Here is a 27542-nt window from a genome sequence, read left to right as displayed (position 1 = left end):
ACCGGGGCTGTGCACGGTGCCATGCCCCACACTGTGCCACCCGCTGCGGCCACGCGCAGGGCTCTGCCCTACACCGGGGGCCATGCACGGCGCTGTGTCTCTCTCCGAGCTCTGAGCGGTGCCGTGCCCCACACTGTGCCACGCTCTGGGGCTGCGCGCCAGGGCTGTGCCACGCTCTGGAGCCGTGCGCGGTGGTGTGCCCCACGCTGTGCCGTGCACCCGTGCACAGGGCCCTGCCCCACGCTGTGCCACGCTCTGGGGCTACACACCGGGGCTGTGCCACGCACCAGGGCTGTGCCACGTTCTGGGGCCACGCATGGTGCTGTGCCGTGCTCCGGGGCTGTGCACGGTGCTGTGCCCCACACCGGGGCTGTGCACAGGGCTCTGCCCTATGCTGTGCCACGCTCTGGGGCTACACACCGGGGCTGTGCCACGCACCAGGGCTCTGCCCCAGGGTTTGCACAGTGCTGTGCCCCACGCCATGCCATGCTCCAGGGATGCACAGTGGGGCTGTGCCACGCTCTGGGGACGTGCCCAGGGCCCTGCCCCGTGCTGTGGGGCTGCACACCGGGGCCGTGCTCTGCTCTGGGGATGCACAGTGGGGCTGTGCCGTGTTTTGGGGCTGTGCGCTGGGGCTGTGCCATGCTCCGGGGCCGTGCCCCAGGGCTGTGCTCCGCGCTGCGGGGCTGTGCCATGCTGCGGGGCTGCGCTGTGCTCTGGGGGAGGCACAGTGGGGCTGTGCCACGTTTTGGGGCTGTGCACCAGGGCCGTGCCATGCTGCAGGGCCGTGCCGTGTTCTGGGGCTGTGCCGTGCTCCAGGGCCATGCTCCACCGGGGGGAAAGGCCCGGTGCCGTGCCCCCACGCTCCTCCGTGCCCGGTGCCGAGAGCGGCCGGGGTGACCCGCAGCCCCGCGGCAGAGCCGGGCTGAGCTCCACGGGGAGGACGCCGGGGCGGTGCTGGGGGGCTGCGGGCGGGGTCCCGGGGGGTCCCGAGGGGGGCGGTTCGAGGGGGTCCCGTCGGACCCGCCCCCCCGCAACCCCCGCGCACGTGGTGCGGGCGGACTGCCCTTCCCGTCGTGCCCCGCGCGCCGCCCCGCCCCGCGCCCGCCCCTCCCTGGGCGCGGCCCCGGAGACCCCGTAGCGAGGGCAGGTGCGCGCGCAGCGGCGGTTGGCGGCGCTGAGGGAGCGCGAGCGCGCGGCGGGGGGGGGCCGGGCCGGGCCGGGGGCGGCCGTTGCGCAGCTCGGGGAGCGCCGGGGGGGGGGGGGGGGGGAAAGGACGGAACACGGCGAGGAGCGCCCGCCCGCAGCCCGCGACCTGCCGCCACCGCCGCCACCACCGGAGGGACGAGCCGGGCGCGGCCCCGGATCCCGCCGAGGAGCTGCCGCCATGAACAGCGTGGGAGGCGCCGACGAGATCGGGTGAGGAGGGAAGGGGTTGGGGGGAGGCGGGGCAGGGGTCCGGGACCCCCTTTCCCGGCCGCGGGGTGGGGGCCGCCGCCGGCGGGGGGGTGTAGGGGGAGCCCCGCCGCCGTCCCGCCGCCGTCCCGCCGCCGGGCCCTTCCGCCATGCTGGGCCCCTGCGGACCGGGAGGGTGGTTCCCCCCCCCCCCCCCCCCTCACGTGACCGGCCCGCGCCGGGCTGCGGCGGCAGGTGCGCGCGGCCAAGGTCACCGCCGGCGGGGAGGGGGGGGCGGTTTGTTTCCCCCATTCTCCATCCCCAGCGAGGGGAGCGGGGGGTAAAACCCGCCGGTGGCTCCGTTCCCGTGACTCATCAGGGCTTTCTCTTCCCGTCCCCGGCCGGCACCGGGGCTCCGCACTGGGGAAGCGGCCGGACAAAGGCGGCGGCCGGCAGCACACACACCGCCCCCCCCCCCCCCCCACGCCGCCGCCGCCGGGCAGGCCCGGCCGCACTCCCCCCCTCCCCGCTCCCCCTTCTTTGGGGCCAGCAGCGCTCCGGGAGGAGAAACGCCGGTTCTGCCTCCGAGGCCTCGCGGAGGTTTGTTGGCTGCTCCGCGCTGACAGCCCGGCAGTGGCTGCCCTCCGAGCTGCGGCTGTGTCAGTCTGCTGCAGCGCTCCGCTCTAAAGCCCGTTATATTACGAGGCTATAGGCACGTTAGAACTGAAAATAGCAAAAATAATTAAAAAAAAAACCCAACCCGGTAGACTTGGCTTTCACTGCAAGTTTTGGCACAGCATTTTCACGTCATAACTGGTCACCTTCTTTCGGACTAGAGTGGACACAGGCCAGTCTTCCCTTCTTGTGCTCTCTCCTGTAAGCTGCTTGTTTGCCTTGCGTGTTCTTAATTTGCACAGTCTTAAAAATACGAGGGGCAGGATAACTGGTTTGAACGTAACGTGTTGCTACAGACATCGCGTATTGCATGAGGCATGTCTAAATACGTAGGTTTTGCTCTGATAGTATTTTTATTTGGTCTTGGGCCTTAGTCACTGTTGAGTGCCTTATGAGAGACCCGCTGAGCAGACTGCTCTGTCTGTAGATGAGCGCAGGCTGCGAGTTACTTGGTGAAATATTGTCAACTTTCATCCCGACCAGGCCCGGCCGTCGCAGAGCTCGTTCCTAGTTGCAGACTGCTTAGATTTTGATCCTTCTGAGTTGTAATCAGATTTGAAAGGATTAGATTTTAATCGGAGGTGGTAATTGTGTTGGTTTTGTTGCTTGTTGTTTTTTTTTCTCCTCCCCCAAAAGCGCTCAAACGTAAGGTGAAAGCGTAGAACAAACTGCAGTTTTAGTCAGCTGCCTGTAGTTGTGTGAAGGAAGTTCTATTTTGAAAGCTGTTGTGAGATGCAAGTCTTAATAGGAAGTTGCAAATTTAATTGCTCTTCTAGACAGATTTTAAGTTAAGAAAAAATAATACTTAGGAAGGCTGTAGGCCTTGTGGTCGTGTTGATATGAGTAGGTCGGGTCTTGTGAGCAGTATTCCTTGTAATTAGTGCTTGGGCCTATTAGCTGAAAGAAAAGTGCTGATCTTGAGATAAATGAGCTACATCCTGTAGGACAGAGGGACTGTGCTAAGAGAAACGATAGATGTTAATCAACCTGCCAGATTATTTTACATAGGCAAAGAGTTTGTGCTTTTGTTGAGTTTTGGCACTTTTAAAATACCCGTGCGTGCTTTCTTATGAATTCTGGGATTAGCTGTTTCAGTGACAGATACATTTATGGTAGAAAAGAATGAATTAGCGAGTAAAATTTTGTCAGGAAATAGTTGAAGTGGAACACGCAGGTTCATGGAACTTGGTTAAAACTTACTGTGTGTACTGTATCTGGAGAGTCCTTATTGTGCTTCCTGCTCCGGAACTGAGGAATGCTGCCGCTTTAGGTGCACTGTGTCTGTTGGTATCTTGCACTTACTGGGGTACGGTGCACACCATCACACTCTTCATGGCAGAGACAGACCTGCCCGAAGAAACGGGCAGGCGTCTTGTGTTCTCATCAGGCTCCTGCTGGGGAATTGCTTTATGTTCTGTTGGGGATGGACTGTAGCATCCTCTGAACACTGCGGTCTATAAATGTGCTTTATGGAGGTGTGCATTTTTGAGGGTGATGTAAATAGGTATGAGGACAGTGATGTCAGCAGGCTCAAACTGATGGCATAATTTTATTAACCACCAGCCCATACACTGTTTGAACACTAAGTTTTATAGGAGGCTTGGAGGCAGTGTGCGTAGGACCTCGTGAACAGGCTGGTGATGTGAGCTGAGCGCAGGGAAACCAACGCTCACCTGGCGTTACTCCATGCCACTGTCGTGTGCGGTATTTGCGGTATTGCGTCTGGGTTTTGTGTTGGGTAGGGCTTAGTGAACTCTTGCGTTTACTCTGGGTGTTCAAACCGAACCATCAGGGAGTCAAAGGCCGGAGTAGTCCTGGCTTTTGGCATTCTATAATGTGCGTATAAATAGAAGCCCTGTATTTACATACAGCTGCTGCAGTTGACCTTAGGCAACCCTGCTTTTTTGTTTGTTTAAATGTATGTAGGGTGACTACAAATAATTAATAATGGAACTGGAAGGTTTCAATGACCACTGACTGCGGGGAGTCCTCCTTCCTTGCAGACGGGTTGGTGTTCTGTCAGAACGCAGCTGGTATTTTTCGATTGACCTTATATAGATTGGTCTCATATACCAAGCTATCAAATTTAGTTTTTTTTAAAAAAATAATAAAAAAATCACAAAATGTAAATACCATGTAGTCATAGGCTACATCAAAACTTTAATCTGAATATAGCATTAAATTGGTTATTTTTTTCTTTGCTATTAGGAAATAAACTTTCCTTATAGAACTTACTTTCCCTGAAACTAACGGCACAAAAAGAGCACACAGGTTTGTGCGTGGGTGCTGTGTGTGGAGAGGAAAAGGTGGTAAAGGGACAGTTGAAGCTCCCAGGGGTTCTGTGTGTGGTGACGACTCTTGGGTGAAGTTGGGCTCTTTCCAGACGACGATGACCTGTTGCTGGGAACTGGCTGGTGTTGAAGCAGCTCTGTGAACTGACGCCAGGAGCCAGCTCTTTGCCAGTAGAGGGAGGTGGGGGAGTTTTCCTATCCTTGAGAAGAACTTCGTCATCCTGGAACGTGCCAGTGGAGAACAGCCCGGCTTTCAGAGGGGTTTGGTACTGGACACAGTGTCCTGCTCGTGCTGTTGTCGGATGCGTTATGGTGACGCAGGAGCAGATGCAGCCACTGTCTCCTGCAACGCTGCGAAGCCTGAGCTTTGCCTGTTGCCAGCGCAGTTATTTTCTGCCCTGCTTGAGAAGGTGCTTTGGCCTCTGCTTAACAGTCGGTCTTGTTTTTGAAAGACAAGACTCGTGTCCCTCTCAACTAGTGCCTTAGAAATAAAATTGGCCTCGATGGAACAAGACTTGTGGGTACCGAGTAATACTGAATTTAGTCACTGCTGGCTGTTGCGTTGAGGGTCCTGACGTGATGGCGTATCACAGAGAAATGAATCAAAGCGAGAAGAGGCTGCTGCTTTCAACTGCAAGCCACACTGCTACTCAGGACCTTCCAGGTGGAAGGCTTTCACTTCACTGATGCCCCCTGTGCACCAGCAGCTCTCCTGGTTGGGGGGTGGCTGGTTGCTTACTGCCAAAAAAAACCAAGTGAGAGGAAGTTTAATTTTTTTTTTTGTTAGGGGAACTTTCCCCATGTAAGTGAAGGTGCACTAATTCTCAGCTCAGCTGCAGCTATGCTGGGATATATCTGACGGCGAGTAGAAGACAAAGCAGAATATGGTTCCTCTCTTTGAGGACTGATAAGAGAAACACAGGGCGTCCTGCAAAGATAAACTGTCCCGGCACTTGTCTGTGCAGACCCGTGAAACTATTAGCAGAAGAGCTTTTGAGTTTGTGCTTCTTACTGGAAAGGGCCAAGTGTTGAGGTGGCTTTGAGCTAACCTTTAATTATGGGGTAAGATACTTTGCATGGAAGTTTTGTCACACCCTACGGTTGATAAAGAGTTGCAAAGCAGGCAGGCTGGCATGGTGCTGCTCCTCTCTCTGCGCTTGCCCGAGTACTTTGGCATGCTCCGACATGAAATAGTGCAGATCCGGATGCACTTTTTGGAGGACGAGTTGATTCAGATCTGTCTTAAGTTGCAGGCGTGGGGCTTAGTTTGAGTTTTAGCCATGACTTTCTCATCTATTTGGAGGTACCACTAAACTGGATTGTAAAATGGTTTCACAACTAATTGCTGAATTAGTGCTACTCTGTTATTTAGTACTTGCCTCACAAGTTTGCTGTCTGTTAGACTTGAACTTGGTAGTTCTACTTTTGCTTTCATTTAACTAGAAGATAATGGTAGACAAAAGTGATTCTGACTGGTCTTTCTCGGTGAGCAAGGGAGTAGCACATAAAAGGAATGGATGAATTTTTTTTTTGTTTTAATCAGCAGTTTAAGGACTTTACCAGTGCAGTATTTTGAGAATACAGGGGCAAGGAAGCCTGAGGGCTAACTTCAGCTTTTTTTGATCTGCGGATGGAAAAAACGCATATACTTTCAGTTTTACCCAAGTATAGAAATTTCAGGTGATGCCCGAATCCGACTGTTGCATCTAATTTAGCATTCCTTCCCGTGGAGTCTTTTAGCTGCAGTTCCCGTTGGGCTTTGACTTTTCTGGCATGTGAAAGCTGGCCACATCATCCCAGGGCAGATGCACTTACATTGCTTGTTACTTGTATGTTGGTATTAATGCCAGTGGCTGAAGTTATTTGTTTTTCATATGGTGGTGCCCCTAAATGTAGGAGATGGTAACATCAGAGTCTGGTGTTATTTTTGCTACAATACCTGTTGTAAAGGGCTGCAGCAGCTGTGTTGCTAGTGTATTTTTGTAGAATATTTTTTTGTAACCTATTTCAGTTGTCAGTTATCTTTCTGGTAACTGCCCCGGTGTTAGGTAGCAAACAGACGTAGGAGAGCTCAGCTGTTCTTTGGACTTGATTTTGGAGGCCTAATGCAAGACTGTGTGCACCTCTTCATCCTTAAGCGGGGATTAAAGCAGTTAATGGGACAGACTTGCGTATTTAAACAGAATGTCTGGTTTTCTGTCAGTTTGCTTTATCTCAGAAGTTTGGGATTTTGTTTTTAATGTTAAATTGGAACTGCATGGACCCTGCAGCTGTTTTCTGCTGCTGCTAAGAGAAGTTCTGTAAGTAACTTAGAGCCAAGGATCCAGACCTTGACAGGAATCCAAACATCCTGTTTTAATTGGGGATGGGGGTTAACCAGGTAGAATGACTTTATAACAGCGTTCTTGGGTCACTGTTCAAATTTCAGTGATGCTTTTATTCATATTTTTCTGGACTATGAAGTGTTCCATGCTGGAACTCCTTTCTGCCCCAAAAGAGAAAGCAAGTTTACTTTGTGTCATGTTCTATGTTGCGTGGGTTTTTTTTTTGCTGTGTGGCTTTTTTTTTTTTTAACTTCTGGCAATTGTAATGATTTCTCAAAGCAACACTGCCTTCTCAAATACCTGGATCTAAGGAGTTTGGAGGAAGTTAAGCTTTTCTCATGTTTTTGTCTTCTCTTTGCATCAAAGAATAAAATGCATTCCTTTAAGCTTGCAATGTCTGTTCATGCTTATGGCACACAAAACAGATGCTTCGGTTTTATGTGAATCTGCATGAAACAGGAGGTAGTTGTTCCAAAGAATAGTGAATTCTAGTGAAGAGCGGGCTTTGTAGTGTATTGTGGAGGCCTCAGTGCCACCAGACCTCTTCAGAATAGCTGACTTCGGCGTTAAATAAGATGAAGTATCTGTCGTGTAGTGTCCTAAAACTGCTGTGTGCTTCATTTGCAGAAAACTGTTTGTGGGTGGCTTGGACTGGAGCACAACGCAAGGTAAGCTATGTATTCTACAGTCGTTGAGCCAGGCCTTTGTGAACAGCAAAACAATGTACAGATACATAGCTTTTTAACAGACAGCACTGTGGTTGGAAAAATTGGATGACCTTCTACTGCTCTATTCTGTTAAATGAATATAATTTTCTGTAGAGAGAGTTCAAATATATGTTAATCACTTTTGGTTTTATATTTTCTCTCAGTGTTTGGTATTGAAGTTTTTTTGTCAACTCAGAAGGTGACAATTTTTTATCATTGCTTTACTATGACACCACTTTTCTATTGCATGACTGGAAATAAAGCAGTATGTACCATTTGTTTAGAGGAGGTAAAATTTAATCATTTTCAAAAGATGAGTTTGAACTTGTTTAGCTGTTTGCATGTCTTTTGTCTCAGAAACACAGCCTCGTAATGTTAATATCTGGTTCTGTTTAATATATGCTTTTTTTTTTAACAGAAACCCTTCGTAGCTACTTCTCTCAGTATGGAGAAGTTGTAGACTGTGTAATAATGAAAGACAAAACAACAAACCAGTCTCGAGGATTTGGATTTGTCAAATTCAAAGATCCCAACTGTGTAGGAACAGTACTGGCCAGTAGACCTCATACATTAGATGGCCGAAATGTAAGTTGCTTTTGTGTGTTGTTTTTTTTTCTGTTCCAGGCTGCTTCAAAGATCTGTTTTACATTCTGGCTTCTTATTTGCAGACTGGATAGTATAAAAGTTACCTGGTTGTTGGTTTTAATTATTTATTGTAAGACAGCTTTAACTCAAATGATTTGTGTCACTTTGTAGAAGCGATGTATTGACGATAGCTTTGATCTGAGGAGCTGGATTTCAGCAGTGCTGTGTTCAGCTGCCATAAACATAACTTTTAGAACAATATTCTGCATGCTGAGATCTGACCAAATGGGAACTTCTTCCAGATTGATCCAAAGCCATGTACACCTAGGGGGATGCAACCAGAAAGGACACGACCGAAGGAAGGATGGGTAAGGGAAAGATACTTGGTGTATCCTGCCTGTTTTCCAAGTTTGGGCTTACCTGCTAGCAGTTTCATTGAATTTGCTTGGATTATATCCATGTTTTTAAATCAGGAGTCAGTATGCAGGCCTTGGGTGTAAATTTTATTTCTGAAAAATGTCTTCTATTTAGATTTCCATGTTAAGACTCCAAGTACTATACAGTGTTAACGAACGTTCTTTGTTTGTGTTAAACTCAGTTTGTGGGTGTGGATGTTTTCTTAAACTCTTAGCCAGGCTTTTAGTTGAGTTCTTCAGATCTTGAAACAAGTGTCTGGAAGTGCACTCGCAGGACTGATACTCTCTTCCAGTCAACTTCACACCCCGCGGGTTAATATGATTTCATTAGAAAATGAGTAAATGGCCCCAGAACTCAGTCCGTAGTTCTCTGATCTTCTGAAGAACAGAGGCTGTGTTCTAACTGCGAACACAAAACTGCAGAGCTCCGAGCGTGCAGTTGCTTCACATTAATGACTAGGAAGCTTCAAGCCTGGAGATGCCTCCCCCCCAACCTGCAAGAGGCCATTGTTCATGTTTAAGTGTAAAATGATGGAAGTAGCCAACTTTATTGTCCTTCTGACTGAATTTTTTCCTCCTTGATTTAGCAGAAAGGATCCAGGAGCGATAACAATAAATCAAATAAAATTTTTGTTGGTGGGATTCCTCATAACTGTGGCGAGACAGAGCTCAGGGAATACTTCAAGAAGTTCGGAGTGGTGAGTCATTCAGCATGATGGCAGTTATCAGTCCATTGCAAGATGCTTCCCCCCCTGCTGCCTTTCCTCAGATTTCGTCAAGCTGTCAAATTTGGGGTTAATTTAGACAAACTGCTGTAGGGACATATAGAAGCGTTTTGTGATAAACTGTAGTAAACGTTCATCATCTTCAAATGTATCTTGCTGTTTGTCAAAATCTGTTGCTCTGATATGTAACTTTGCTGCCTCTGTCTCCTCTTGTCTACCTGATGTGTTATTCTGTTCCCGTCTTGCAAAAACTCCCGAGTTGGCTTAAGAGTGTTTATTTCTCTTTTAGATTGACTACTTACAGCTCAGTGATTTAAAAATTTTTGTTGAATATATATTTTTTTGGGGAGCAGGGAGTACTTCAGTGAGCTTATGTCCAAGATCCTCGTCTTCGACTCTCTGTACAGATAGGTTAAATTTTGCAGTCTCCTGCTGTTGTTTTAGTAACAGTAGTGGCTTTTAAATCATCCTCTGGAATCAGCTGAGTTCTGCTGTCCCTAGAACCTCCATTCTAGAGACACACTGCTATTCATGTTCTGTACCTGGTTTTAATTCAGTTTGTAACCTCCGACTGAAATTACTGTATCATCTGACTTCAGGGATTCTTTTCTATTTAGTTTTAATTCCCATTTATTGCAATTATCGTCTCCCCTTTAAGATGGTAAACTATTGAACTAAATTACTAAGTTTAGCTGTGATTAACTTTGAGAAAGTTAAAGATTGCCTAAGTTAAATTCAAGACTGTGCCAGTGGAGGTGAACTGGCCATCTTCGAGTGGCGTTTACTGTGTTCTTTTGATACTTTTTTTTTTTTTTAATCACCTTTCTCTAAGATCTCTTGTTACTGGTAGCAAAGGATTTGCTGATTCTTTCTCAGGTGGCTAAGTTTATCAACAGTACTGTATTTAAAATTTGATTAAGATAATTTAAAAAAATGTAAAAGGCAATGGCTAACAACTGTTTCTTTAGTTTGAAAGGCTGCAGTAGACTTGTAAATAAAAATGAGGGAGCATGTTCCACAACTGTGGAGCATAATTTCTAAAGGCTCTTCCTCACAGACTTTTGGCTTTCCAATTCTGACCTCTGGATGGCTTGGGAGATACAGGGTTATGTTCCACCAAATATAGAAGGCAACAGCCATTAAGTGTAAGTGCCTTTTAAAAGTAAGTAGTAGAACTTTAACGATAGTATAGAAATTGGAGAGTCAATGTAGCGTTCTTAATGAGTTATCTTTGGAGAAGTCGAGGTTCTTGTATATGTTTTGTGGCCACAGAGTGAAGAGACAAAAGCAGGCACTGATTCTTAGACATGGTAATTGCTTGGTAAATAAGACCGGTGTGAAGAAGAGGATCCAAATGGACCAGTGGGGAAAAAAATCTGTCACTGTCACATGGCATAATCCCCACATGGGGAGATGTATCCAGTAGGCTATATTCAAGTGAGTGTATATGGTATAATAACTTGAAAAGTGTGTTTTCGAGCTGTAAGTAAAAGGTGAATTTGCTTCAAATTTTAAGCTAATTCACAGGATTCTAGTAAAAAATTACCAAAGATTGACTTGAAGGCGAAGATGTGATTCCATGAAATCACACATGTTTTGTGACCGCTTTTCTGCATCTCAGAAATGTAAAGGCGATTCCTGTCAGCTGTTTTAATATTGCTTTTGACAAAAATGTTACACCTCTGGCTTTGTTTAAATTGTAGCTCACAGTGGTGCTTATTCTGGAAAAAAAAAACAACTCGAAACCTTCAGGCATCTTGCATTTTCCTTTTTTTCTTTTTTTTAAAGCTAAAATCACACTGATACTGATCATCCATGACTTAAAGGGTTTTTGTAAAGCTATTTAAAGCATCAATTTATAACTGGTACTCTGTGCCACATCGATATTCAAGTAATTAATTCAGAGAAGCCGTGCAAATTCTTAAATGTGTTTGGAGTGATAGCTGCTTTTCATGTTGAGAGTGAAAATGTTTAAAAATGGAAAAAGTAATCTTTTAAGAAGCTACACTGAAGAATATTATGTTGAAAATCAGAAACCTTTGGGGTTTCTTTTTATAGGCTATAGTGTGGATATAAACAGCATAGCGACCTTAATGCTAGATTAAAATCTTAAGTGTGATGAGACCGTAAAAAGCCACAGCGTAGCAGCTTTTCAGAACAGATGAACTCAGGCTTTTCTTAAACTCCCATAAAGAGCAATATTCCCAATTTGTTTGCGCTGCGCTAGGCCAGCCTGGTATTGATGGCTACATCGAGCATTTAATTGTGCTTTGTGGATAGAGTGTGGGGAACCAGCCTGTAGTAACTGTTTATAACACTCCCCTGGTAGCACCGTTAGTAGAATTTCCCTTCTCTCTTCCAGGTCACTGAAGTTGTAATGATCTATGACGCAGAGAAACAGAGGCCCCGAGGTAAAGGCTGATCTAGTTTGTCCTTGAAATTTCTTCATACTCTCCTATAGTCAGATGGCAAACTATTTCACACCATCAGAAAAGGTAGACCTTTTTTTTTTTTTCCTATGTTGCCTCAGGAAAAAGAATAATTCACTGGGCAAATATCACTTCAAGTCTAGACTCTTCATCTACAGCTTTAGTTGGTATCTGTACATTTAAAGTCAAACGTTTCATGTTCATTTATGGTTTTTTTGCTAGTTTTTTTAGTTTAATGAAATTTGATTCTCAAGCCACTCCTGTGGCTTAAGGTACTATTGGGGGGAAAAAAACCGAGCAGACTTCCCTCCTGTTCCCCATGAAAGGTACATGGATGTCTGTAATTGCATGGGGGGGATACTCCAGTTCAGAGTACTTCTGAACATGAGATCAGAACAGAATTCATCCGTTATGTGCTTTTTGTTTTGGTTAAATGGCTTCACTTAAAGAAAAACATTTCTTAAACTACACAAAATAGTTCTGAAATACATATATATATTTTTTGATTGGGACATATAATCCCTGTATGCTAGACTGCTTTTTCTTTTAAGAAAACAAACAAACAAACAAAAAAACAACAAACCCCCAAACTTGGAAGTTTCATTAGACTGTTTAATCAAGTTGGTAACCTTTGGTCAAAATATGAAGCAAGTTTCGTGTCATCCACTTTCCATTGCATCTGTCATCTGTTTGACAATTGAAGAGGCAATATTTTGAATACGTGAAGCTTAGTTGCACTGCCCACCTTATAGCATGTTCTACATGCTAGAGAATAGTTTGCCATCTGAACTTTCATTTCTCTTCTGACTCATTATTAAGAAATATATTCTTCACTTCATATTTATTAAGCTGTTAAGTCTTAGTTTTATTTTTAATTTAGACATACATCCTTAGTGACATATTTAAGTGTTTCATAGTAAAGTATGGTAATGTTAAGTAAGTTCTTTTTTTTTTTTTTCTCTCTGTGAATTGTTTGACTGTGATTAACGATATCTCTTTAGATTTCTTCTCTCTAGGTGATAATTTATCACAGAGGTACAGGCCAGTTCCACAGTCAGAGGAGGGACGGGCTTTGTCTTTTATTGGAGTGTAAACGAAGTTTCAATATATTTGTTTTTTTTGTTTTCTTGCTTTAGCTACCTTAATCTTCTTTCAACAGATACCTTTTATTTAAGCAGAACATAAATTCATCTATTTAAATGCTCTAGAGCTTCTGATTTTAAATAGAGGAGGCAGTGGAAACAGAGAAACGGGCATCTGAATGTAATTTGTGGCTGAAGTTCTGAAATATTTCGGTAATTGTTGTATCATCTATATCTCTGCAATATTTAATGCCAGCCTTGCAGCCTCTGAGCAAAAGGTACTAAAGCATCATGCCTGGTCTGGATTAATCCTTGTCTCAATTAATGGCTTCTCTGCTTAAAGCTATACTAAAAAAAAAAAATAAAAAATAGAGGGCTTTGGGTCCACTTCCTAGGTGGTAGCTTAGAGCAGAAGTGACAGATGTGCACAGGTTTGGAAACGCGTCTGTCTCCACCCAGCGTGCAGATGTACCGCAGAATACTCTCTCCTTCATTCGTCTGACTTCTTAAACACTGTTCTTGAATCCTGTTGCTCTGGCTTTCATTTTTGTTCTGTTGCATTCTTTTATGAGTGTGGTAACTAACTGTCATCTCCAAAAATGGCCCTGTTAGTCCCTGGGGTTATACTAGGAAAAATTCCTCATAGTTTGCATTCGGCACTCCTGGTCATGCAGCCCAGAACACATTTTTCTCTTGCCTTCTCTTTCTGATCTGCATTCTGTTGCGTAGAGCGCTGCTCAGTCTACACACTTGGCCTTTTAACATGGTACCTAAATGACTATATATTTATAGAATTTAAAAGGCCAGTTCGGTTCCATCTTCTGCTTGATCTATTCTGAATTTTACCTTCTTCCATTAACTTTACCATCCTTGTGTTTTGAACAGATCCCTTACTGCATGTCATTTTACTAGCTTGCTGGTAGGAGGAGGGAAGAATTATCCCCGTTACTAATCCCTGTAGCATTCATTTACCTTCCGCTTCTCCTGAGAATGCTTGGAACCAGACCCTCGGTTCGTGTCAGAGCTGCAGCGATGCCCTTGAGGAGCCGGCTCTGTGTCTTCAAGTATCCGAGTCGTCTTTGCTGACTCGCAGTCCCTACCTGCTCCTGTTAGCTCTTCTGTAAGCAGCGCTTTCATCAAAATGCTTTTCAGTCCCAAGTCTAGGCACAGCCAGCCTCGTTACGTCTTAAAAGGAACAGTGCTTTTGTTGCAGTCTCTGCTTCTCGGGCTTTCTGTTCTTGGCTGAGCCAACAACTGTGAAGTAATTTACAGGTTCTTGCTGTGTTCGTTCTCTTCCTCCCCTTGGCTGCAAACCAGCGGCATTGCTCCGGTCAGTAGTCCACTTGGATTCCTGCTAAATGCAATTAGTTTCTCAGGTCTTCAATAAAGTCCTGTCCTTCAAAAAATAAAGCGGCTGGATGATAGACTTCGTCACTTTTACTGTTTAAAACTTCACGTTGTTGGAATTTTGCTGTGTATTGTACTCCAATTTCTTCACTGTTCCTTATCTTGTGGTGTTTGGCCCTTTTAAATCCTTTTTTATTTTATTTTCTTTACTGGCTTCCTCAACGACCTCTTATTCTCCTTCCTACTTCTCCTCCAAACCCCATCCCCATCCCACAATATATTCCCCTCCTTCAGTTGTCTTGGAATCAAGTTAAACGAGCAACCTTCATATGTAGATGGTATCCATCATTTTTCTTTCCCATGCCTTTTTAGATAAAGGCTGCAATACTAAATGTGTGACTTAAATACAAATACTTTTCTTTTGGCTCTAATACTTAGATTTCTAGTTAACCTCAGACAAATATATTGTGATGAAATGCTGCTCTCAGTTTCGAGGCTGCTTTCATCACAGGTCAACAAAACTTCGTTTATACTGCCAGTCTCTTGTGTGTGGGAAATGCTAATTTTTTTCCTTTTTATTTTAAGTTTATTTTAGTGATGTCTTTTGCTCTTGTTGCTGACAGCAGAATTTGACCTGCTGGAATCTATTTTGGCCTGTATCTTTGTGTATTTTTTTTATATATAAACTTTCTCTACAATAGGCCTCTTTGGGCTTACCCAACCCAGTTGGATAAGCTTAGAGAGACACTAACTGTTATAGATACTGTATTTCTGTTTAACGCTTTAGAGCAATATATGGCTGCTGTCAGCACTAGCTGCAAAGCAAAATGCAAACCAAGGGGGAAATCTTGGGTTTCAGAAAAGCAGAAATGCATCCATGTTCCATATGCTTTTGATGCCGCACCTCGTTTTTCTTTCTAATTTTTATTGCTCTCCCCTTAGCTAATCTAAAGAATGGCACAATTTATGTACTGCATGTGTTCTTCTTTTCCTGGGTCCGGTGGTTACACCAGCGACGAGTGGTTGATGGCATGAACCAGCCTCCGTGTTCTGTGAAATTAACCACTATTTTGCCACTCTCTCGGCAGTAGCAGCAGCTACAACCTAAGTGCAGGGGTTCTCAAAGCGTCACCTCAAAAAGCGATTTAGTCCCGGGGCTTTGCCTCTTTTCCAGCGTCTTCTACAGGCATCAGACACTCGCCTGCTAGCTTTTAAAAAGCTGCTGGGTTCAGCTGAGCTGCTGTCATCGAGGGCTGTGGTCGGATGAAAGGGAATGAGCCACTCGGTGCGGGGGGTGGTGGTGGTGTCTGGAGCAGTCAGTAACATCTTGGGCAAAAAGAGGGACTGGGAAGTATCGCATAGATTTTCAAGAGAAAAGCGGCAGGAAATAAATAAAATAGATTAAGGGATGTGATGGCGAGTATTGCATTCTGTTTAAGCAACACTTCTTTAGTTGCCAGGGGTTGCTGTGTGGAAGGAATAACGTCTATTACGGGCTTTTTCTAAGGTGTGGAAAACTTGAGAACCTCTGATCTAGGTTGCTAGTTTCTGAAGCTTCTCATTCATCCATGGAGTGGTAAAATTTTTCATGCTTTAACAGCTACATTTCAAAGACAACTTTCTTATTTTCCACGGAAAATACTCCCTAATTGGAAGATGGGGTAAGGGATGGGAGGAAGTTGCTTTGCAGCTTTGGGGAACAGGGACGTAATAGCTTGGGAACCTAGTCTGAATCACGGATAGAAGCAGCAAAGTTTCTTGACTTTAATCTGCTGTCCCACAAGTATTTTGTTTTTAATCATGTGGCACAGTTACAGTTATGACTATATTAGCGCTTTTTTTCCATTTCCTGGTAGGTGGGTTAGGCATAAAATCAAATTAAAAGATGGTTTTCAAGCTCAGTTTGTAAGTTGCATGTGTGAAACCAAGATGAGGCATTAATTGCCTAATTACAGGAAGTATCCATTGCAATTTTCTCAGATTGACTTTTTTTTGGAAATTTTAACACAAGTCTCGGTTATCTGAAACCCCTGCTTGAACCCTTGGTCCGCCCCTAATACTGTTCATCATCCTGTTTTGTGTCACAACACCCTGCTACCTTGATTCACTCTTCGTCGTTGGCTAGGTTTTGGATTTATTACTTTCGAGGACGAACAATCAGTGGACCAGGCTGTCAACATGCATTTTCACGACATCATGGGCAAAAAAGTGTGTAGTTGTAGTTTTATTTTACCTTAAGAAAGAACCAAGTCTTGGGCAACTAGCAATTTCACTGGTGAATAAAAGTTATTGATTCAGTTAGGCGGGAGAACACGTCTGTCCAAATTCGAGGCTTTATCCATGAAGGTGGGGAAAGTCTTTGGAGTTTGCTTGAACAGGCAACGGGGGTGGCTTGTGTGGGGCTTGGCCCGCGGAGGAGAGAGGTCTGGAAATGCTGAGAACGTGGGCTGGGGGCTGCTCTGGTTTGGGTAAGGCCTTGTGCTGACAGACCTGGGGGGCCGCTCGGGTTGGGCACCGCTTACGGGACACTGGGCTGCTGGTGGCCACCTTGTTTTGAGCACTGCTTAGGTGCAAGGGCAGAAGTTAGTCGTTTCCAGCTGTTTGACCATTGGAATCCCAGTGAAATCTGAGTTGTTCAAGGCTTGGTTTAAGATACCACTCCTTCAGATGTGTATTTGATACTCAAATTTTGAGGTGGTGTGAGACAATCTGCTTTATATAATCTTATACTTAAAAAGAAAAAAAAGAAAAAAAAAAAACATCATGAAGGATTGGTTTTTTAAAAAATTGGGTCACTTACTGTGAAACTTTGATACAAACCCACGTACTCTATATAGTATTTAACCACAATGCAGTTAAGTGACCTCTGGTTGTTTCATCTTCATACTGTGTTGTCAGCAAATGGGTGTTTGATAGGGAGGAATTTTGTAGGCTTGCTTTGATGTTACTCGGCAAGGAACATGCTGGTACCTGTGGAAAAAAAAAAAAAGCTAAAAGCAAAGTAAATTGTTTCAGGGCACCCAAGTTTTATACAGAGAAAATAATAATTTCTTAAAGAAAAATTAACCACAGGAAATTCTGGTAAATTTAAAGTCCTTGCAGCTTCACAGTATATCCACAATTTTTAAAGTAAGCGTTAAAACTGCCAACTTTAGAGTGAACAGCTTTCAAGGAAACACAAGAACGCTGTCACTTTCCTTAAATTATTGTGTTGTATAATTTTGCATTGTCTTTTAAAGTCTCTCTATGTGCTGATATTTCATAAGCATTTCTTTAGCTAGCCTATCAGTGGAGTTTTGGTCAGTTATGCAGTATGTAATGCTTTTTATTCCTATGAACTTGTTTTGGGGGTGAAGGGTGGGCTGATTTCCTAATAATGGCAATGAAGCAAACGAAGAGATGTGCTTGTGCAATCAAGAATGTCAGTGTAGGTTCTTGATTACTAGTATTTTCCTCCCCTGAGCAGTTGAGCTCTCCCAATTGCGAGCAGATGCACTGACAGCAGTAAATTTACATTGATACGCGTGTGAATTATCTGTATCCTGTGTACACCCTCTGATCTTTCCTTGGAATTGCCTTAAACTTACACGAACCACTGAAATGAGAGGTCGTATCACAAAGCAGCGTGTCAGGTATAAACGGGAACAAAGGACAGTGCATCTGCTGTCGTGGTTCTGGGAAAGAATGGAGAGCCCTGTGTGAGCCTTGGAAATGTCACCTCTTACGCTGCCGGTTTCCAGAATATATCAGTGCAAATTCAGAGTTCTCTGTTCTTTCCCACAAAAAAATGTCAGTACCAAAATGAAATAGTTTATTTTTGGCCTTTTTTTTTTTTTTTCCTTTCAATGACATAAAAAGCAGAAATACGCAGGGTTTTTTTCAGCTCTGAGGAATGGAGGTGCCTCATTTCGTGGTGTAAACTGGGCTTTCGGGCAGGTGTCGAATTTTAACCTCGGCGTTAGGAATATTGCACAGGGATTTTTCAGTCCTCAGTTTGGCAGTTCACCGCTTCCAAATGTGCGCTGAAAAATTAATGGGATTCTTCCACATAGATTAATGAACTCCAGATAATCCGCTCTCTTCATTGACTAATAATGCCTACTTTAAAAATGGTATCTCTTTCTTTTTGGTAATTAAAAAGGTATTGCTGAAATGAATCCATATGTTGTTGAAAGGGGAAAAAAAAAATTAAAATTGCAAGAAGGACTCTGCTTTTGTAAGCAATAACTGAATTCCCTCAAGGCAAATGTGTTAAGACTCATTAATTTGAGTCCTTTGAAAAATTCCCTTGGTTCCTCTCTGGAAGGGCCTTCAGCTGACAGAGATTTGGTTACTGTCATGTCTAATGTCCTTGGGGCATCTGCAGCGGGCTGGGGGCGGGGGGCTTTGTCCTTGCCTTGTGCCTGTTTCCTGTTTGTTCTCTGACATGAATGGTTTTTAAGACATGGCAGGAAGAATTCTGAATACTTTATTTTCCATACTACTCAGGCCCATTGATGATTGAGATTTATTTTCTTTGTACTCTGGCACCCATTAAAATTAATCATAAAATAAAAAAGACTTTAATTCAGCATGCATGAGTGCTGAGAGTGTTTCATTAAATCAGAAACTGGATTTTTTTTTTTGAGAGGTTTATATTGAATGTGCAGCTTATTTTAAGTAGGTCAAATGCACTTATTCGATGGCTTGGAACACTAGGACATTTTATCTTTGAATAAAATAAGTTAAGCGCTGTGGCTTACTAATTTTATAAACAGGAGGGCTTTTGTCACTGACTTAACACAGTATGAAGATTTGCTTCTTATTGACTCAACTGTCCATTTTTATTACTTGCATGTTTGTTTACTTTTTTGTTAGATGTAATGTAAGATTCTCTTATCACATCCATTCCCTCTGACATTGTTTGAGTTAATTGAGATTCTTTAAGCGTTAGCCTGGGGAAGGTAAGTCTTTATCTTCCATTAGACATTTAAATAAAAATCTAAGTTTAAAAACAAACAAACAAAAAACCAAAACAAACAACTGTGTGTTTCTCAGGTATGAGCAGAGCTGAAATTGTAGTTAGATGGGGTGGGTTAAACTGTAACTTTCAAATGAACCCCAAACATGTTTGAATGGTTAAAGCATTAGTACCCTTTTTCAGAGCGTACTCTTTACTCAAAGTTCTTTTTTTACCGAAAACCTCATCTTTGTAACTCCTGCCTTAAATGTTAAATTAGTACATAAATACTTTAAAAGATTATGCTTTTTTTAAGTGAAGAGCCGTTGTAAGAGGGTACTGCTGTTTTAAGATTAAAGCCAATGAATACTGTACTATGATGAAACATAAGTGATTTGTAGGATGTGTTTTACTTGAAATACCTCAATAGTAGGACTTGTAACATCTTACCATCGTATATATTGTACCTGAGAAACATTTTAAATTACTGGCCTTAAGTTTAATAATTAAGTATTTAGACATAAGTCATAAGATGCTAAGTGTAGTCTTAAGTGTAATTAAGGGTGTGTGTGAAGGGAAGGGGGGTGTATTGACCTGCACCACCTCTCCTAAATGGCGACTCTGTTTGTTTAGGTGGAGGTGAAACGTGCGGAACCTCGTGACAGCAAAAGCCAAACTCCAGGGCCGCCCGGTGCCAGTCAGTGGGGAAGCAGGATCATGCCGAGCGCTGCCAATGGCTGGGCAGGTCAGCCCCCTCCGACCTGGCAACAGGGATACGGCCCTCAAGGTACCGCTTTAGTCGGCTCAAAGTCACGGGTGCAAGAGACTTGCCTTTGCAGCTTGCTGGAATTTGGTTTTACTGGCAAATGACAGTACTCCCAGGTTTATCAAGGCTATTGCTTTGCTGGATTACTGATAGCGGAACTAAAATCCCACATATCAGTCCTTCCGAAGGTTGCTGAGATTGTTCCTCCGCTTCTTTTCCCAAAAGCCTTTGTTTCATAGGGCAGGAATCAGCGGGTTGTGCTGGGTGTAGCGTGTCGCCTCTTGTCTTCGGTTCTGCCTCTCCCCACATAGAATCGCATGGTTTTCGGTAACGCGGGGGAGGCGTTGAGAAAGCTCAACCGCCTAAGTTGCGACTCCAGCTGTGGGATTGCAGCCTGCGTGGGACCCTAATGAAAAATTTTGTTGAAATATGGGTTTTCAAGGATGAGGCAGTTTCAAAGGAAGCTATGAGTAAAATTTGAAAGGGATGAGAGAAAAACAGATGGTCTTGTCTTTCGATTTTATTGCTTAATGTAGCCTGGAAAAATAACAAGCAGCTATGGGGCTAGCAGTGGTGCTGGGGAGCACTTAATGCATATAATTTTCTTGATTTAGCTTGAACCCTTCAGGGCTGAAAGGAGCAGCCGTGTGTTTTGGGTTTGATGGCTATAAACCCCCACAAGATTTTGAAGACAGGATAAATATGCTGAGTTCATCCAAAGACGGTTTTGATAACTTATGGAGGAATACGGTGGTATAATTGAGTTGTGTTTGACAGAACAGAACTTGCTTGCTCTGATATATGAGAAATCTTCACCTGGGGGGCTAAAGGGAGTGTCACTGCTTCATCTCTTGCTACAATAGATGGTACCTCAGTGGAGGGATTGCTCGTTTCCCCATAGTGCTTATTAACTTGAAAGCTGCAGCTGAGGTTTTGACATTCTGCACAGATGTGCTAATCTGCAACTGTGCAAATTGAGAAACTAGATTATTTTCGATGTGGTTATTTGTAGAGAAAATGATATCTGATCTACTGGAAAGATTAATGTAAAACAAATGCATTTATCTTTCAATCTTAATGCCGCAACAAATGCGGAAGATTATGTTTTTATGGTTCAAAAACTTCAAAAATAACTACGATAAACCTGGTAGTATATTAAAAATGCTTTGGCTATGTAGTCTGATTCTCAGTATTTTTGTTCTTCACATTAGTATAGTTTCTTGCACTTGGTACGCTTGCGGTTCTTGAATGCTCTGTTTGATTTGAGTTTGGGGACTGCTGTGTCTTCTGTGCGTTATTTGCTGAACGATTCAGAGTATTTTGAGAATTGCATATTCAGAAATAGTCCAAGACTGTTTCTTGGACCATAAAAATAGATCTGTAAGGGACACTGGGAGGATACTCAGTCTATGCCAGAGCCCAGAGCAAGATCAGCTTTCATTTAAATCATTCCTGTTCCATAGTATATGGCTTCAATGCATGTATAAATTGCTTTTTTTTTTGCTTCTGTTTTAGGGATGTGGGTGCCAGCTGGACAGGCAATTGGTAAGTATGTTACATGGGACCAATTTTAAATGAGAAATTCTACTGAGCGAGGGTGCAGTTTCTTTAAGAATTCACAGCGATTTGTGGATTTCTCTAGTATTTAACCTACATTTAAAAGCTTGATTGAATTTGTCCTGAAAGAACGCAGGAGAAGACAGTGTATTCTTAACAACTCAGTAATGGGAGCTGACATACATCCTGCTGTTGCCAACTGCACTAATTTGTTATCAAGGAATTACGTTCTAAACTGCAATTATTTACAGTAGGGATACTTGGAGGACAAATAATTCCCAAAGTAAGAATTCATAGAAGGCTGAGACTGCGTCTGAAATCTATCGGCTTTACCCCATCTAGAGGATGCTGATTTAAGCAGCAACTGCTCATTATTAAGCCGCTTTAGTTCTTGGTTTCTCTTAATTTTCTAGGTGGATATGGACCACCTCCTCCAGGAAGAGGAGCTCCTCCACCACCACCACCATTTACCTCATACATAGTCTCTACACCTCCTGGAGGATTCCCGCCTCCACAAGGATTTCCACAGGGCTATGGCACCCCTCCACCATTTAGTAAGTGACCTACAGGACTTCAAGTGCAGTCCATCTCCAAATTCAGTTTTCAGCTTTTGCTCATCTTCCTCTGGACTTGGACTCCCCCCCCCCTACATTTCAGCTATCCTTAGATCTTTATTCTAGCTTGTATATTCTGAGCTATAATTAACTATATAAGTATTTTTGTCAGTGAGTTGGGTTACTTTTTTCTTGGCTAGCGTAATCATTTGTTCTCTAGTCTAAATCTGTCTTGCTAAAAGAATTCCGATTTTGTTGTGTGCGCCTATTACAACATCTGAGAGAAAAGTTAGAGATTACTGTGTGGTGACCTGGGCTAGACACAGGCTGGAGAAGCTTTTGGAGAAGCTTAAGGAATTAAGGTCGCAACTGGCAGTGGAAATATAATAGGATTTCAGCACCTGCCCCCTCAGGCCACCTTTTGAAAAGTCTAGTCACAAACCTGGTTTAAAAAAGAAGGTGGAAACACCACCCAGTTATCTGGAGTTGCTTGTTCTGCTATGAAGACATCACTAGTTTGGGATATCTTTTTTTTTTTTTTCCTCTTAATATCTTGCATACTCATCTTAATTCTCTCACGTGCACATGTGAGCGCAGAGAGTTTGGTCCCCAGTTGTACTTCATCACTTCCTTTCTGCTGAGGTGGCTGCAGTCTTCCTTTGGGGTGAGATTTTTCACAGTGGAAGGTTTGTTGTTGGGGTCTTTTAGTCACGGTGGTTGCCAGACTGTAGGAGTGAATTACTGTGTGGCCAGCTGTTGGTAACAAACACTTTGGTTTTAATAGACTTAGAAGTATTTTTTTGTAAAAGTTCATTATACTCTAAAGCCAAGCAAGAAGCCAGGGTGGTGTTTTAGCCATGTCTTTTCACATGTATTGTGCTTTCCTCCTGTTTCAGGTTTTGGTTATGGTGCTCCACCTCCTCCACCTGACCAGTTTGCCCCACCTGGAGTACCCCCTCCACCTGCCACTCCAGGGGCAGCACCACTAGCTTTTCCTCCACCACCACCACCATCTCAGGCAACTCAGGACATGAGCAAACCCCCAACTGCTCAGCCAGAATTCCCTTATAGTCAGTTTGGTAAGTATCTGCATATAAAATAAACTCGGCTTCATCTTTCTCCCCTTCCTGCTTTTCCCTTATACTTGGCTAGAAAGTCAGTGTTCAGAAACAGTTTGCTAGCGCTGAAGGCTCTTCCCTCCAGGAATGGAATGCCAGCCACCAGCTCTCAAGCGATCCTTAAATCGTACAGTATTCTAGCCAGAGGATATTTTCTTTATCAACTCTAAAACATTGCCTGTATGCTGTGAAATAGTCAGAGACTTGGGCACTGGTAGGATAAGCAACTGATTTGCACTCTCCCTGAATCTGCATTTAAAACTTTTTTTTTTTCCTCCAAGAGCTTCACGATGGAGGTTGTAGCCAGCTTTTTTGTGTAACTGACTTTGATCAGGTTGGAGAATAGATTTGAAGGGTACGAACAGCATTGAGAGGCGAGCAGTGTGGGGTATAAGAATCCGAGCTGTGGACCTTTTCCTCCCTTCCCCCTGCTCCTTTCCTCGCTATCTCAAGTTATAGTTCTGCCTGAATTGTGTAATGCTCAATTGTGCTATATAGATAACTGTTTCAGATAGCTGATGGAAGACATTGATGTAGCAAGTTTTAAGGCAGGCAGACAGTACTACAAAAAAAATTACTGAACTGCTATACAGGTGCTTGTGCTGAGTAAAATTCCTGCTCCTCCCTGTGGAAGCTGAGAGGGAGTTTCTCATCTTGCTCTTCCTCTGGGCCCGATTTTTGAGCAGTATTGCCTTGCTGTTTGTGGCACACTGCTATTTTTAGTTTTTTTAAGGGATTGTAATTGGTCATTTTTCCACTTCTGAACTTTTTCATGCAATAGACCCATAGATTAAGGCTGTTCCCCACTTGAACAAGTTCTCCATGTGTGTTAGTGCCTGCCGCCTTCATTTAAAGTGCCTGCAGAAACTGTTAATGAAACGAGCACTTGGTAAAGTTATTTAAATAGATACTATTCGAAGTTCCAAAAATGTAAAACAGACTCTGAAGGAAGATTAGCCTTTCAGATGTGTTGATAAAGCAAGCATATGTTCTCATGCTGATGAATTTGAAATGTGTTTCAATTTGTTTGTTATAAATGCAGTTGCTTTCATAGAGAGCTTTGCCCTTGTGACTCAAGAGGAAGTTTTTCTTGTCTTGTCAGAACTTGTCTCTTTGTAGACTCTTTTTGGAGGGGGGTGGCCCCTACTGAAGCAGGATAAATCCGTGCACAATCACTTATATTCAGTGGGGCGCCAATATTTGAGATGTGTTGGAAGTTCAGGAAGAATCTGTTTTCCAACATTGTGAAAAACTGGGGAGGGACGGTTCCAGTATTTGGTGTGTGTAGTACCACTTGCCTCTTGTGTGTACTGGGAAGCCTCTATACCAGTGAAACAACGCAGGCGTTCTTAGTTATCTCTTAAGAGTGCTGGGTAGGGAGGGAGGAAGAGGAGTGCAGTACTGCATTTTGAGGAAGAAGGCTCAGAAGGTCAGTTGTTCAAACCACAACTGCGGTTAGTCTCTCACCTCACGTACTTTTCTAGCCTGAAAGCTGTTGTGAGTACAAGTGCTAAGAGGGATAGAGGTGTTTAATGCTGCAGTACCGCAGAGTCATCCACCTGTTCATAAAGCTATGTGCAAAATCTTTTAAACTTTTTTTTTAAAGAGCTTCAGCACTTCATGTGATCGCAAATTAGTTAGCAGCATTGCTGTGCAACAGGCAGTCTAGCTGATCTGCATGTATTTACATAAATGCATAAAGCTTATGGGCTTTCAAGAGGCACTGAGTTTATCTAATCATTGTGGCATTTTAAGATTTGTCCTGGCTTGACAGCATCTTAAATGCTGCTATGTTTACAGCTAGGATGAATGTAAGCACTAGTGAATTAAACACTAACATGGGTGTGTCTCCCTCACCCTGAAAAATTATCTCTGTACAGGGCTCTCTGGGGGTTCGTCACCCTGGTCTCCTCATTTCTTACTAGGGCTGGGTACCTATTCTCAAGACCCTTCAGGCTACGCGCCAATACTTTGTTTACACTCTTATGGTCAGGCTGAGCAGTGAGAAGCCTTAGGTAGGTGGTGCCTATTTACAACCAATGCTCTTGATGTATCTGCCTTTGGGAAATTAACTTGTGTTTCTTGCAGGGCCTCTTTTAAGAGGGTGGGGGGGAACAATGCGGCTCAAATGTTTGCTTTTGTGAGTAAGGGCAATGCAGTTCTTTCTGTTCGTTAGCTGCCTGAAGTGAAAACTGACGACTGAAGTATGAATGACGCTGCTGTTCGCTTCCCGAGCCTCTGCGTTGGCAAGGCTTTATCCCGTGTAATCGAACTGAGCTCAGGGGCTCGAGCAAGCCAGCAACACCATCGTGGTTGGCACGGCTCACTCGGGGAGCGGAGGTGCTGGTGCAAGCCGAGAGCTGCAGCAGGAATTAAGAAAGCAGGGGGAAGACAATATGTACTTAAATGTCTGGCTGTTCAGGTTTATGCTGTAGGTTTCCTTTGTGATAAACAAAATGAGAACTGTGGTTTCCACCACTTAAAGCTGTAACGCTGCAGTGTACAGTGAGAATAACTTGATTTTTTTTTTTTTTCCCACTCTGAGCCTCACCCCTTGGCAAACAATTAAACTTTTTCTGGTCGCCTGCTTATCTCTGTCTGAAAAAAATGACTGGATTAGCATTTTGAGCTAATAGAAGCCTGTGATAGATGTGTTTTAAGGCTCATTAGTGGTAGCAAGTCCTGAGAGACAGGCAGAGCTTGAAATTGAAATACTGAAGACGTGCTAAGAGACTTTGTTTTGGATTAAGAGAGTTAAACCTGCTTTAAGCCTGCATAGAGAGAAGCACAACTGCAGAAATGTAGTTAGTAATTAGGATTCTTAATACCATCTTTCATAGCAGAGGCTTGCACTGATGCCACTGTTATGATTAAGAGTCGTATTTAATTACGGGAACTTTTATTAAATTTCTCAGTGTTCTGAATTTACATTTAGTTGTCTTCCATATTGGCAGCAGGAATTCCAGCAAGTCTTTTTTTTTTTTTTTTTTTCTTCGCCCTTTCTCCTGATTCCCCAAATTCTCCTGACTCTAAACCTGCTGTGAACCTGGTCTTTGGCACGGCTCTCGTTGCAGGAGGACAGTGTGGCAGGAGAGAAGTGTTTAATTCCTCAGTCTGAGGAAGAACAAGATCAATGTTAACTTGCAGCATGCATTAATGTAAACTTCGGTTGCGACACTGTACCCGCCCAGGCTTTACCCTGGCTGAACTCGGCCGCAGTGGGTGGTGCGGGGCCGTGGGAGAAGGGCGTTAGAGTTGGTTTCTGCCCGGGCTTCTCCACAGCGGGTTAGCAGCGCTCCCCACCCTCTGCAGTACCACTGGCGTCTCGGGCTTCGAAATGGAGCTTGAACTCCATTTTTTTGAACTTGAAACAAATACGCTTCAGCCTGCCTGTGCGGTGAGTTTCCAGGGAAGGCTGTTAGGCATCCTAAGGGCTACTTTGGACCAAGGGCTCCATTATAAAGTTTATAATGGGTGCAGTAGTCGCAACCTTCTGGATTCCGCTTTGCCAACTTTGCCCCTTCATGTTTCATTTTACATTTTTTTTTTTTAATTGAGTATTCCTTGAAAGAAAGGCTGATTAGTTGATTAAAATACACATTTAGGCAGCAGTAATAATTTTTTTTTTTGAAAGGGAGTTTAAGATTGTCTTCTCTAGCGTGTTTTTTCAGCGAGGGAAGTTTTTGACTGTCCAGGGCAGCCAGTGAAGCTGACTCTACAAAGCCTGAGTCGAGTAACTGCGCAGTCAGTTTGAGGTGCTGCAGTTTGATAGTTGTGAGATTTCAGGAAAAACTTCCTTGTGACATCTGCATCTCTGCTGAACCTGACAGGACTAGTTTCTAGCCAATAAATTGCCCAACCCAAACCAAAAAAAAAAAAAAAAATTTATATTCAAAATGAGCTGACAGCAAACCTACAAGCCAGTTTGAAGCTTCTGAACAGCCGTAGTAGGGTAGTTTAACTCCAGCCTGGGTAGGATTACTGCCAAAGTGAAAGAAAAAAGCGTATCTGGTCACTTCTGCTTTTTGCCTATTTCTTCTGTCTGAGAAGGTAAATAATTGCAAGAACGGAAGGCAGCTGCTTATTGTAACGCGTTAGACCGAGGTGTTTGTTCCTGGGCCGTGCATGGGGGGGAGGGAGTGGCATCAGATTTTGAATTTGCGCCTCTGCCGTGTGTGCAGGTGACTCTGGAAGCTGACGCTGCCCTTCTCCCCTTCTCCCCAGGGTATGGACAAGACTTGAGCGGTTTCGGACAAGGTTTCTCTGATCCCAGCCAGCAACCCCCTCCCTACGGAGGCCCCTCGGTGCAACCATCCAGTGGCCCACCTGCCGGAGGAAGTGGTTTTGGACGAGGACAGAACCATAACGTGCAAGGATTTCACCCCTACAGGCGCTAGCGTGGGCTGGCAATCAGGGAATTCTGTCCACACAGGGATGTCTGGTACCAGCTGAACCCAGGAATCCCAGACTTCTGAACTTGTGACAATCACATACTTGATGGAAGAAAAACCTAACAACATTTTTTTTTTTTTTTTTTTTTCGGGGGGGTGGGTGGGGGAAGATGGCTTCTGAAGGCAAAGCTGTGGGTGTTTGGACTGCAGTTTTTAAATATTTTCCTTTCTCTAACCCATC

At 44.0% G+C, this 27542-nt stretch overlaps 1 protein-coding gene across 8 annotated transcripts; it reads left to right on the top strand.

The window, feature by feature from the left end:
- The first annotated feature begins 1268 nt into the window (after positions 1 to 1268).
- DAZAP1 (DAZ associated protein 1) lies at positions 1269 to 27457 on the top strand. Of its 8 annotated transcripts, none has more exons than XM_054181686.1 (13): positions 1269 to 1419; positions 7313 to 7353; positions 7811 to 7977; positions 8280 to 8345; positions 8981 to 9091; positions 11481 to 11529; positions 16102 to 16184; positions 19549 to 19702; positions 21197 to 21226; positions 21652 to 21792; positions 22689 to 22871; positions 24836 to 24925; positions 27135 to 27272. In XM_054181686.1, exons 1-12 carry the CDS (start codon positions 1388 to 1390, stop codon positions 24913 to 24915), a joined length of 1137 nt encoding a protein of 378 aa, XP_054037661.1. In that variant the 5' UTR covers positions 1269 to 1387; the 3' UTR covers positions 24916 to 24925; positions 27135 to 27272. The 8 variants fall into 8 exon arrangements, with proteins under 8 accessions (XP_054037661.1, XP_054037660.1, XP_054037659.1 ...); XM_054181685.1 differs by having other exon boundaries at positions 24791 to 24925; XM_054181684.1 differs by lacking the exon at positions 24836 to 24925 and having other exon boundaries at positions 8984 to 9091; positions 27135 to 27457.
- Positions 27458 to 27542: the final 85 nt, after the last annotated feature.

This window comes from Rissa tridactyla, chromosome 22 (genome assembly GCF_028500815.1).
Source record: "Rissa tridactyla isolate bRisTri1 chromosome 22, bRisTri1.patW.cur.20221130, whole genome shotgun sequence".
Taxonomy (NCBI): Eukaryota; Metazoa; Chordata; class Aves; order Charadriiformes; family Laridae; genus Rissa; species Rissa tridactyla.
This window is presented reverse-complemented; position numbering and strand designations above follow the sequence as displayed.

Coding starts and splice junctions, on each gene's coding strand:
- DAZAP1 (XM_054181683.1), top strand. CDS start 1,388: ATGAACAGCGTGGGAGGCGCCGACGAGATCGG. Junction 19,703..21,196: donor ACAGGGATACGGCCCTCAAG/GTACCGCTTTAG, acceptor CTTCTGTTTTAG/GGATGTGGGTGCCAGCTGGA. Junction 21,793..22,688: donor TGGCACCCCTCCACCATTTA/GTAAGTGACCTA, acceptor CTCCTGTTTCAG/GTTTTGGTTATGGTGCTCCA.